Here is a 13,646-nt window from a genome sequence, read left to right as displayed (position 1 = left end):
TAACAATAATGACCTAGTGTCTCTTAAGCACTTCAGAATTCTTCAGTGCCTTGACATTATTACAGATGGCCTTGATGTTATGACAGATTATATACAGCAACAAAAATAAATTATTATTGTAAATTCCTGGAATTAAGAAATTTACAAAGTGCTGGATAATAAAATACCTGTTTGTATTAATATACATCAAGATGATTAAACTCTTCTCATCTAGTTGCTATTTTGAGGCCCATTTTCTATTAAGCTAATAAAAAGTATATTTAATAATAAATTCAGTTATAAATGGAAAGTTAATGAAAGCTTATTATTAACCTTTCCTCATATTTGGTTCTTCAGGATAAAACCAACTCAAAAGATAAATACATCTTTAGTGTTACATTTTACATAAGAGGACAATTATTATTTCCATATTTAAGTGGTCTAGGGAAATTATATGTTTTTCAGCCTCAATATCTACTTCCCAAGATAGCCAAACACCATCTAATTTCCTAGAAATATATTTTACAATAATTTTTATAGGAATGCACACATAATTGAAATGATCTGTTTCACAGCTATCACTATTCATATACACAAATGTAGACAGTTAAAAATTTTCAAAAATATGTATATTAAATGTTATCTGAATGCTTATGTTTAGTCTCCATTTTATGTTAATCATGACTCAATTCAAAATGGGGAGAAAAGGGGGAAAATAATTTGCTTTGGTAAATGAATAACAAATCAGATTGACAGTTTAAAGTTTATAAAGTGTTCTTACCTTATAATATGACTTTTAAATGTTTATAGTATTAAAGTCCTTAGTTAAAATAATTTTTAAGTACCAGGAGATTATACTATTTCAGGAAACTTACAATGATTACAACAGATAACATATGAGCTATGTAACGTGCAATAAAAATGATATCTAATATTTAGCACTTACTATATGTTAGGCACTTTTTTACATATACTTATTCCATCCTCTCAACTACCATAAGAAGCTAGAATTGTAACTACCTGCACTTTATGGCAGAATAAACTGGAACATAGGAATTTAAAAAGTAGTTATAAATACATTTCCTTTCCAAATTATTTTTTTTTTGTGTGCACAGTAAGTAGGAGGCTTACTTTTTAACTTGAATGATAGCTAAAGATGACTTTCTGACACTGATTTTTAATCATAAAAAACTTGTTAATATTTCTAAATTTAAAAAATTTATAGAAATACTTCCAAACAGTATAAAATACCCATAAGCAAAAAGACATAGAATTCATCCAAATATCGTAAGGACTAAAAATTTGACAGTACGCATTTACAATACTCTCCAAGACTGTCACTCACTAGAGGGAAGAAACACAAACTGAACTTTCTGCATGACCTACTGAGGTTCTTTTTAAAATACCGTATTTCTGAATCCGAAGTGGTGTTAGAGTCTTTCTCCCCTTTAATTTGTCACAGTTAGTAAACAATTCTTGAGTTTAGAACTTAACCATATGCAAATGAATATGGAAATAGAATTTGGTAGATGATGTTCTAAAGCAATTAACAAAAATTCCAACCCAAAATTAAGTACCTCATTGATAAAATATTGAGAATTGTACCTTACAGTATGGGTTTGGGTTTCCCCATTTTTACCTGATTTCCAATGTGACTGGCACCCGATCTGACAAACATTTTGTTGTCCTGCGGTAAAAGATCTATGAGAGCTCTGTCTTTATAAGGCCATGACTAAACCCTATCTTAGAATCTTTGACTCATCAACATCACACAGTAAGACTAAAAGTAACTCACCAGACCCATTAATCCAATTAACAGCTATTACTATTTCTCAGAAAATAATTTTTAAATATCAGTAGCTTAATTAAAATAAGAATCCAAGACAGTAAGAGTCATGCATTCTAATTATACAAAACTTTGTAGTTTAGTCTTTACCTTTCCATTGTTAAATGTAATTTATTTTTATTTATTTATTTATTTTGAGATGGTGTCTCACTCTGTTGCCCAGACCGGGGTGCAATGGCAGAATCTCAGCTTACTGCAACCTCTGCCTCCCAGGTTCAAGTGATTCTCCTGTCTCAGCCTCACAAGTAGTTGGGATTACAGGTGTGCCCCACCATGCCCGGCTAATTTGTGTGTTATTAGTGGAGATGTGGTTTCACCAAGTTGGTTAGATTTGTCTCAAACTCTGGACCTCAAGTGATCCGCCCTCCTTGGCCTTCCAAAGTGTCGGAATTACAGAAGTGAGCCACCGCACCTGGCCATTTTAAAATATAATTTAAATTAAGCTTGCAGGAATTATGTCATAGGTGTTTGGGAAAATCTACTAAATTCAACATCTATTTGAACATTTTTAAAGCTAAAATATAAACATGTATACATGAGACTGGATAACAAAGCAAATCAAAAGGAAATTCAGAAATAGTTCTGAATTTACTTGTTAATAAATTTTCTACAATCTTGTATTTTATATCAATAATCAGGAGTAATAAATGGTTAATTATGCATGTGACCCATTTTCCTAGTATTTTGTTAAGGTCAATAATAATTTACATTATCTGGTAGTCACTGGGCAACAGAGAGTATGATACATACAAAGAGATAAGCATTATCCACATGTAGAAAATAAAAACAAATATATGTTGTATACACAGAAGCACATGAATATATATCAAGACAAAGATAAACTTTTGTTCTTTGTTTTCATAGAAATATGTCTAAGGAACAAAATAATCATTTGCTACAGGAAAATATCCACATTCTCTTAATTTATTAAAATCAGTGGAAGGATGCAAGGAAAGCCTAACAAGGAAGTGCATATATAAATTAGGTCAATGCCCAGTTTACAAATTGTAAAATATTCCTGCAGCTAGGGACTCCTACTCCAAAAATATTTGAAAGACATAAATGGGAAGGAAAACTGAATACATAGGAAGTGAAAGTCATTATAAAAAATTAAAAGCCTAAATAGATCATGAAAGCACATAAGAGCTCATGATTCTCAGTAATTTTGCAATGTAAATTATGGCCAAATTGGGAAAAGATGATAAACTGAAAAGACTAAAATAACTTAAGTAGAAAATATAAATATGATAATGAATCTAATCTTTTGGGGTAAGAATGGGTGAGTTAGGCAATAATCTAATAAGATTATGTAACAGATAACCTAACAGAACTATTTAACAAACCCATGTGACCTAGACTTTACATATATATATATATATATATATATATATATATATATATAAAGATATTAAAGCAGAACTTATTGGAAACAAGTAAATATTCTATATGTGTTAAGGGAACATGTTTTATACACTTATTTATTGTTTGGTTTTTACAGTAAGTGTCATGCTTTAAATATTTAATATATCATGTTATTAAAGTATAACAGGCTTTTACAGTTAAAGTATTATAGATTTTGATATATTAAATTGTTAAAGTATAATATGCTTACTGTAAAAACCTATATTTCAAACATCCCATATCATGTTTGAAATACAGGAAAATGTATGCAATCCAGCAGAGCTAATCTTGCTGGGTCTAAGTAATCAATAAATAAACTGGAAATTATATTTTTAAAATTTTATAAACAGTACAGTAAAGATAAATTAATTTAAGATCTTCAGTTATGAGAGGGATCCTTCCATGAGTAGGTGACAATATGACCAAATTATTCAGTAGCTTGGTTTAAGAAGACTAACAAATTCATTAAATCAGACAACACAATGTTGTTAAATTCAACAAACAGGAGGCCATTAGCTTAAGGCTGTCCTCTACTCTGAGTTCCTAGTAACAAACTGCAATCTAATTTAGTAAACAAACCAAAGCCTAATTCAGGAGATTTTTTGGTAACAAACAGCCTGGTTTCAGCTAATCACAAACAGCTGAGATTCAGTTGATCGCACGCAGCAAACTAATCACACCATGCTAAATAAGGTATTTGCTTAGCTGTAGCCAATCAGATGAATTCTCTGCTTTGCTTTTATTTGGCCTATAAAAGCTTGCTACATCCACTGCTGGGCAGAGCTTTCTGAATCTTTTCTGGTTTTGAATGTTGCTGATTCATGAATCATTTGCTGAAATAAACTCTGTGTAACTTAATTTGTCTCAAGTTTTTCTTTTAACACTCTTCTTAAATTGTCTTTGGCTAGCTGATTGAATGAAGTGACAGAGTTCCTAGAAAAATAGCTACAGACATCTCATATCTTTACTAGGAAAAATCATCTACTGTCATTAAATCTGTAATGAATTATAGGGTCAGTTTCTTTCTCCAGATTGTCAAGAGTGCCAATGTTCCTTATTAAAGAGGTTTTACCCATCCCCTTCATAATTTGTAGGTTCTCAATAAATGTCTGTTGAACTTACTTAAGATATTGGTCTAATCAAAAGAAGTCCATGATCAGTTAGTTCAGGAGTCTTGGCATATATTAAAAGTTTGATGAGACAAAAAACTGGATCCTGATGAAAAGTTGTGATTGGTTTCAAACATGATTTGTATGATAATCCAAAGCCTCCATTTTATATGTGACAATTGGGTTTATTTATTCAGAACAGTTGAGGATGAGCTGGTCATTTAAATTTTACATAAGGTTCAGAAAGTTTAGACATTAGGTGGGTATACACTCTCTAAACATGGAAGATACAGGATTACATTAGAGTAGAAACATAAGACTTCATAGAGTATAAATATTTACTGAGAAGCTAGCTATTAGGTGTCAGCAATTTATTACCTCACTTGATCTTTATAATTCTGTTAGACATGTATTATCCCCAGTATTACATGTGCATAAAGAAAAGGGTAAGGAGAGGAAGTATTGCTCAGTGTTACATAGTAAGTAAGTAGCAGAGATTACTAGCAGTTCTGGCTTTAAACTCTAGGTAAAGTGATCTCTGTACAACACCCTAGCTGCATGCTTTTTTGTTTGGGGATATCAGTTTTGAAACAGTGCCATACAAAAGCAGTATCAGCATCTGAGGACAGGCCAGATTAAAGAGTGATGCTAGGATATCATTTCTTAAGCTGGTGGAATAACGGACTCAAGAAGTATAAAATCTAGAGCCATGATAAACAGATGAACAGGAAGTTTCCTTGCCTTCTTTTCTGAGACCACAATTATCTGCTGCTATAGTACTTTGTAAAAACCAGCCACTATTGCATATGCAGGAGTAAACTAGAAATTAATCATCCACTTTAGATTTCTTACTGGTTTCTCAATAGATAACTCTACAGGAAGGCAACTGTACATATTTTCTGGCTAAAATATTTGACCTCTCAATGTGAATATTACAATAAACAGGCATAGTCTTTTAACTTAGGTTTTAATGTTGTCTTAATATTTTTGCAGTTAAAAAACAGGACCATCTCATATGTCATATGTAGACAAGGTAAATGTACCAAGAATTGCTACAAATTTAATTTTTCAATCATAAATTAAAAATAGAAATAAACTTTTCTATTAATTAAACCCACAGGAAGGAAAAATTATATACCAGCATGAGATATGTTCTAGTTATTAATAACTTTCATAAGGGTATATAAGGGAACTAGATCCCAATTGATAAATATGCAAAGTCAGTACCTTGAATCATACTAAGTATGGTTTAGTAGATGTTGAAGAGAGTTCTGATTTACTCTGCAAACAATATGTTCATCTTTTCTTATCTCTAATAATCAATGAAACAAGAGAAAGCATTGCAGTCTCCAGTACTTGTTTTTAACAACAAATAGTGAAATTTTCTTTGAATTCTGCCTTTGAAAAACAAAACACATCACAGAGTAAAGCAGGTGGAAATTGTTTGTATTAAAGTATTCCTTGTAGAAATATCTGGCTACAAATAACCTAGTGAAAGGTACCCTAACAAGCATACATAGATATGTGACTCTACCAGGGAAATTTACAAGCAAGGACTCTAAAAGACTAGAGAAAGAAACAGAGATAGGAAAAAGGGAGAAAAGAAGAAAGGAAAGACAAAACCGAGAAAATAAGAGGAAAAAAGAAAGAAAGGAGAGAGGGAAGGGACGAAATCAAACAGAAGGGGATGAAAGGGAGGGATATCAGGAAAAATAGAAAATTAGTTTAAGACAGAAAAATAAAAATAGTGAAAAAGTGATTAAGGTGGGAAAGTGGGTAGTACAACTTACGAACTTAGGAGTTTCAAGATGAAGATTACCTGAAGGAAAACAGCCTAAGATTTTGCAGCTCTCTCAACATTAGGATACTGTAACTAAATGAAATAGTCCTGAACATTAGGACAAAGAAATAAGATACAAGATCTGGTGGCCCATAGGTGAAGTCATTATATCTTCTACAGTTTCTAAAAAATCAGATTTATGGAAAATGAATAGAATTCTTCAGACCCACCAGAAACAAGTAAATATCTTTTCTATTGTTTCAAACTGTGTTTTATGACAAGTGAGAAAATTAGTCCTAAGGCAAATACCACACCAATGCTAGAATTCAAAAATAGATGGCTCATTAAACACAAGCTCATGGATTTAACTGAAGGACTGGCTGAAGATTCAACTAAAGGAAAAGCAGACAGCTGGTACAATACGGCCTAAGAATTTCTCAGATAATCTAACCTTACCAAAGTAGTCCTAAATCTTGTCTTTGCTAAGATAATAAATACTTTTAGAAAGAGTAACTAAGAAACCAAAGCGATAGCCACTAACTATTAATTAGTTGGAAAAAAAAGTATTACACTTACTCATACCACTGTTTATTGTGTTTTCGGTAAAGCAACGTATCCAAGGCAACAGCATTGACATCCAGAGCTCCTGGGGAAGGCCACTGGTTGGTGAGATGGGCAGTTAACTCTTGTCTTGATCTTAAATCATTATTCTTTAGCACAGTCCTGTGAATATTAAGATGGTGAGTGCTTTTGTCTTCACTGTTCTACAATGGCAGAGGAACCTAATGGTATCAATTTAGGTCCCCAAAATTTATCTTTTTAAAATGGTATGTTAATAGATTGTGAACAGAACTACAGCACGGATGGCTGGGACAATGACTTTTTGTTCTCCTGCAATAGGTGTTCTTTATTTTTTTTCTGCTGGTTACAACGAATCACTGCTTGTGAAGTTCAGACTGACTGTCTTTTCACATTATTACTAAAGTACTAAAGAACTCAAGTAGCATTTTATATCTTAAAGGAAGTGATATGTTAAAGATACAGGTTATCAAGCCAATTAAAATATTTAAAAAGGAAAGATTCCATGTGTATGATTTCCTAGCCACAAAACTCAGAAACAATCTATGAAAGTAATTTAAGTGAAGGAAAAGCAATTCCAATGAAAAATTAAAAAACGGACTGCAGAAAAATATAAAAATCCATGAGATTCTCATAAATATTTTTCCTTTTAACACACTGTTGCTGGCTTGAATCCCATAACTGTTTTTGATAAAAGTAACTACTGATAAATCTTCATGAAAATGATTAAATCAGTGACAACTACACTGAGCAGTATAATCTACTATAAATGTTTCAACTGCAGAATGAAGCCATTGTAACAATCCACAGTTTTAACTTTTATAGAACTGTTACTTGCTAATATCAACTTAGAAAAGAATTTGCTTTTTGCCAAAATTTCTGACTTCACAAATGAACTGATCATTGTCACAGGACTAACTCAACATTTAAGTTGATGGTTAAAAAAGAATTTAAAAGCAAAGGTCTTACTCTACCTCTAAAAGGCCTTAAAGTACCATTTAGGTAACCTGCATCCTCCAACAGGACTCCATGGCTTTAGTGTGCCAATGTTCTGAGCCATCAATTCAGAAGCAGGGAAGTAATATGTGCCTGCCACTAACTTCCACAGATAAAAGTCCTGTTGTGGGTAACAGAGAGGTGAGTCAGTGAGGTAAGGGCAGCACAGTACTTCGCTAAAGATAATCAGCCTGTATTCCACCCTGGCTGTTTACAATGATACTAATGATATAACTATATATCATTTGTCTCTTAACAGGCTGCAGATTGATATTTCTGATTTTATGGGGTATCTACATGCACTGAAAATATCTGTTCTACTATTTCAACAAAGAAACATTATCTGATGTTCTGATGTGAATACTAGATTCTGTCTCAGGATGGAATGCTAAAATAGGCCAAAGTTAGTAAATGTATCCCATTAAGATATTATTTTAGCCTAGTTGACACAATTTCATTTCACTGGAAAAGAAATGAAAGTTTTAAAAGGACTTTTAAAGTACTGGAACATTTTTTTTTTTTTTTTTTTTTTTTTTTTTTTTTTTGTATGAGAGGGAGTTTCGCTCTTGTTACCCAGGCTGGAGTGCAATGGCGCGATCTCGGCTCACCGCAACCTCTGCCTCCTGGGTTCAGGCAATTCTCCTGCCTCAGCCTCCTGAGTAGCTGGGATTACAGGCACGCGCTACCATGCCCAGCTAATTTTTTGTATTTTTGGTAGAGACGGGGTTTCACCATGTTGACCAGGATGGTCTCGATCTCTTGACCTCGTGATCCACCCGCCTCGGCCTCCCAAAGTGCTGGGATTACAGGCTTGAGCCACCGCGCCCGGCCTGGAACATTTTTTTAAATGAAAACAGTAAAGCTTTACAAAGAGAGGGAAAATTTTAAGACAGAAAAATTATGCAAAACAAAAATAGGAAATATTGGCCAGAAAATCTATTATGATAAACTACTATTATTTTGGATTCTCTTAGTTTATTCTCTATCATATATTCCATTTCTTGAGGAAATGTAGTGAACATCACTGGAAAACTCAACTTTAATGTTATAATTGGCTTACAGAAAATATTCAGGCAGAATGTGGGAAAAGCAAATGTGCATTTATGAGGAAACGGCACTGGTAGAACACAGCTAATAATTGAACAAGCTACAATTTAGAATGTATTCTTTCTGGAAAGTGAAAAGTTTTATACCTCATTCAATGGAAAAGAGAACTGAAGTTCTACAATTGTTTTTATATAACTGTTGTCTACAGAGATTTTTGCCTAAAGACAAATTAAGGTGCTGTCTTTAGACCTTTGTCTTAGAAATCCTAATGATGTTTTTATGAGCAGTTGCCTGATCCTCTGAAACAGGAGATAAAAGATTTCAGTGTATGGAAGAGGTAAAGTTTTCTCCCACGCAGCATCTATTCCAATTCTTTTGTGAAGACTGTGGAGACAATAAATCCTGGCACTTGCTTTGCTACTGTGAAGAGGAAAGGTTCCTGGAGAATCCTTGTGTAAGGCCTTTTCTTTCACCACTCAAGTACACTATGGGACAGGCAAGTGAATTAAGTTAGGTTGAGAACCTCATCCTTGTATTTTGCATCTGTTTAGAGTAATAAATAAACAAACCAGTTTAATCACTTTACCATGCCCTGAACAGAATGTACCAGCAAAGAGACATTACTGCAGGTCCCGCTTCCAGCCCTTTGGAGTAGCTCAATCTCTTTCTTTCTAAGCCTATTTATCCAGTCTTTCAATCCATTCTGTGAGTGGCTGACGTCTTTATAATGAATTGTATTTGTGGACAACAGTTTATTGCGATTGCTTGCAACCAAAGAATCCTATCACTTACCCTAGAACCAGTGAAATATACCCAGTTAATATCAAAACCTACTCAAAGGTAATCCAATTAATGTTAATATGAAGAATAATTATTTTTTCTTAATTGGCCAAGCTTAAAAATGGTTTCAACTTAAATTACTCAATAATTGCCATTATTTAATGATATTGTCAGTGATAATTAAAGGTTAAATATGTGATATCTAGCATTTAACTTTAATTAAAACTCTAACCAATGCTGAAGTTAGACTGCTATCCAAAAATGAAATTATTTTATATGTGATAGATTGTATTTATCACTTATCTATAAGTCAATTTATCATTCCCTTACTAAGACAATGATTCTATAGAAGGAACACTGGAGGAAAATTGTTTAATTTACTATGAAGTAGCAAGAGTAGATTTATCACAGCTAATTTTCTGAACTTTCCTGTGGTATCTACCTCCAAATTTCTAGATAGCTAATTTCTCTTTAGATTCTCAATAGGAATTATTTAGGAATTTGGCTTCTCAAATAAGGTAATTTTGATTACTGTAATGATATAAAACCATTAAAGAAAGAATCTCTTTATATGGATTTTAAGCTACACTATAATCCCATCAAGTCTAGGCAGAGTCTGACACTTGTAAAGCTTAAATACGGCTACTGAGACAGCAAGTTACACGGCTACTCTATGAGGGAAACATATTTAAAACTCGTTTACTTAAATACTGAAAGTCTTATCATCTCCTTGTCTTTGCTCTCCCAGCATTAACTATATCCCTACTATTATTCAAAAGATCCAAATTCCATCCATCTTCCAAGGTCCATTTGGTTTCCTACCTCATTCAAAAAGATCTTCAGACTACATCTGTTCCAGTGATAAAGCTTGTATTACTTTGTAGTGAGTCTCATACAGTTTAATAATTATTTAAATATTTTAACGTTTTATGGATCTTCTACTTTGCTTATAAGCTACTTGGGAACAGTATCTTTATTTCATATTTATTCACTGTAAATGGTTATCATAACATTGAACATATTGCTGAATCTCAACATACAATTCACATGACCACTAAATGAAAACTTTTCCAGCTTGTGCCTCATATGGATTCTTGCTGATTTTACCTCACAACACATAGTGTTAAACTAAAAATTTAGATTAAATCTTTAAACTATTTCACACACAGCATTTTCATGACAATTGAAAAAATATATTCACAACTAATATCACGTAACTGTATTAGGTAGGCAGTGGAAGACACACTTAAAATATGTGAAGAAACAATCATCTGGTCTCAGTTGCTGCTGCCAGCTCCTGTACAGTGTTCTCTCGCCGCTCTGCTGCCCCACTGCTCTGCCAGTCACAATGGAAGAAGAAATTGCTGCGCTCGTCATCAGCAATGGTTCCGGCATGTGCAAAGCTGGCTTTGCTAGGGATGACGCCCCCCTGAGCCATGTTTACCTCCATTGCCGGGCACCCTCAGCACCAGGGCGTGATGATCGGCATGGGCCAGAAGGACTCCTACATGGGCGACGAGGCCCAGAGCAAGCGCGGCATCCTGACCCTAAGGTACCCCATCGAGCACGGCATCGTCACCAATTGGGATGACACGGAGAAAATCTGGCACCACACTTTCTACAACGAGCTGCGTGTGGCCCCAGAGGAGCACCCCGTGCTGCTGACCGAGGCCCCCCTGAACCCCAAGGCCAACAGAGAGAAGATGACTCAGATCATGTTTGAGACCTTCAACACCCGGGCCATGTACGTGGGCTATCGAGGCTGTGCTGTCCCTCTACACCTCTGGGCGCACCACTGGCATTGTCATGGAAGAGATGGGGTCACCCACACGGTGCCCATTTACCAGGGCTATGCCCTTCCCCATGCTATCCTGCGTCTGGACCTGGCTGGCCGGGACCTGACCAACTACCTCATGAAGATCCTCACCAAGCGCGGTTATAGCTTCACCACCATGGCCGAATGGGAGATCGTACGCGACATCAAGGAGAAGCTGGGCCACGTCACCCTGGACTTTGAGCAGGAGATGGCCACAGCCGCATCCTCCTCCTCTTTGGAGAAGACCTATGAGCTGCCTGACAGCCAGGTCATCACCATTTGCAAGGAGCGGTTCCGGTGTCCAGAGGCGCTGTTCCAGCCTTCCTTTCTCAGCATGGAATATTGTGGCATCCACGAGACCACCTTCAACTCCATCATGAAGTGTGATGTGGACATCTATAAAGACTTGTACGCCAACACTGTGCTGTCTAGCGGCACCACCATATACCCAGGCATCGCCGACAGGATGCAGAAGATTACTGCCCTGGCACCCAGCACCATGAAGATCAAGACCATTGCACCCCCAGAGCGTAAGTACTCCGTGTGGATCGGCGGCTCCATCCTGGCCTCACTGTCCACCTTCCAGCAGATGTGGATTAGCAAGCAGGAGTATGATGAGTCTAGCCACAAATGCTTCTAAACGGACTGCGAGCAGATGCGTAACATTTGCTGCATGGGTTAATTCGGAAGTATAAATTTGCCCCTGGCAAATGCATATACCTCATGTTAGCCTCACGAAACTGGAATAAGCCTTCAAAAAGAAATTATCCTTGAAGCTTCTATCTGATACCAACACTGGATTGTAGATCTTGTTGCTGATTTTGACCTTGTATTCAAGTTAACTGTTCCCCTTGTTATTTAATACCCTGCACATATCTTTGATTTCAACCTTTAGTACACGTGGCTTTGTCACCTCGTGCGCGGCTGAGGTAAAAACTTGCTTGTGGGCAGACAAGTCTGGCTTGGTGAGTCTGTATGGCCATCAGTCTCCTATCTGTGCAGGGTATTCTTGTGTCAGGGCCCAGTGTTCTGGGATTGCTCTAGAGGCTGGCAAGGGCTGCCAATCTGTCAGGGTTGGAAAGTCCACAGGACCCGGTTTCCTTTCTTAGCTGACGTTTTCCTGCCAGAGCACCATGGGCTGTTACTTGCCTTGAGTTGGAAGCAGTTTGCATTTACATCTGCAAATGTATTCATCCTTTTAATTTATGTAAGGGTTTTTTTTTTTTTTTTTTGTACACAACTCTCGATTCTTTAAAGAGATGACAACAAATTTTGGTTTTCTACTGCTATGTGAGAACATTAGGCCCCAGCAACACGTCATTGTGCAAGGAAAAATAAAAGTGCTGCTGTTAAAAAAAAAGAAAAGAAACAATCATCTAAAAGTCTTCATGATTGTTATATTTTTCATTAGAAACATCCTTATAGAAGAGGTAGTATAGGAAGTATAACTGAAATTCTCCTTCCTTATTATATTCTCCCACTCTTAGTAATTGCCTTCTAGATCCTTGAAGAATCCCTATCTTGCTTTTGCATAAAGATCTTTTACTCTGCAGATAAAAATCTGCCATTTGAAAGTAAAGTTTGATTTTTTTTATATGTAAGTATGTTGAAATATGTGTCAGTTTAATTTATCAATTGACTTTTTCATGTGTTCTTTAAAGTATATCCTCAATTTTTTTAACTGAATGTGTCTTTGATGGATATATGTAAATTCAAAATACTGTGGATTTATAAATGCAAAATTTCTCAAGTAAAAAATGTAATCTTCTGCAAAATTGTTCAAAACAAAACTATAGTTTTTAGTTAAGGGTCAAAGAGCTGTTTTATTTTTCAAAGGAAAAATAGTTCCACATCTTAAGCAAGCCCTCTGAGCATGACAGAAAGTCAATAAATACAATGTATTCTGTGGAACTTACCTAATCCCTGAAAAGTTCCTGTATCTTCTAAATACATAATTTGTAACTACATATAAATATGTATTTTGCCACTGATACTTTATTCTTTTTAGATTTGTAATTTTTCTTCATATAATGATTTAAATTTTTTAAAATTGTTATTTAATTCATTATTTATTTTGAGTAGGGTCTCACTCTGTCACCCAGGATAAAGTGCAGTGACATGACATAATCATGGCTCTCTACAGCCTCAACCTCTTGGGTTCAAGTGATCCTCGCACTTTAGTCTCCCAAATAGCTGGGACAACAGGTGTGTACCTCCACTCCTGGCTAATTTATTTTTTGTTGAGGTGGGGGTCTCCTTATGTTGCCCAGGCTGGTCTCAAACTCCTGGTTTCAGATGATGCTTCTGCCTAGG

General features: G+C 35.2%; 1 protein-coding gene and 1 pseudogene across 4 annotated transcripts in view; one reads left to right on the top strand and one right to left on the bottom strand.

The window, feature by feature from the left end:
• RUNDC3B (RUN domain containing 3B) overlaps positions 1 to 13,646 on the bottom strand; it is a 170,641-nt gene that overhangs the window by 10,951 nt on the left and 146,044 nt on the right. For 2 of the 4 annotated variants that reach the window (XM_003921167.4, XM_074379360.1), the window contains exon 9: positions 6,692 to 6,838. The exons of 1 other annotated variant lie outside the window; for it this stretch is intronic. In XM_003921167.4, the coding sequence (XP_003921216.1) occupies positions 6,692 to 6,838 (147 nt within the window). The remainder of the gene's footprint in view (positions 1 to 6,691; positions 6,839 to 13,646) is intronic. One more of the 4 variants, XM_074379359.1, reaches the window with a different exon arrangement.
• LOC101053572 (actin, cytoplasmic 2-like) lies at positions 10,810 to 12,705 on the top strand (annotated as a pseudogene).

This window comes from Saimiri boliviensis, chromosome 10 (genome assembly GCF_048565385.1).
Source record: "Saimiri boliviensis isolate mSaiBol1 chromosome 10, mSaiBol1.pri, whole genome shotgun sequence".
Taxonomy (NCBI): Eukaryota; Metazoa; Chordata; class Mammalia; order Primates; family Cebidae; genus Saimiri; species Saimiri boliviensis.
Note: the sequence above shows the minus strand (reverse complement) of the source record. Positions and strands in the feature narration are given on the sequence as shown.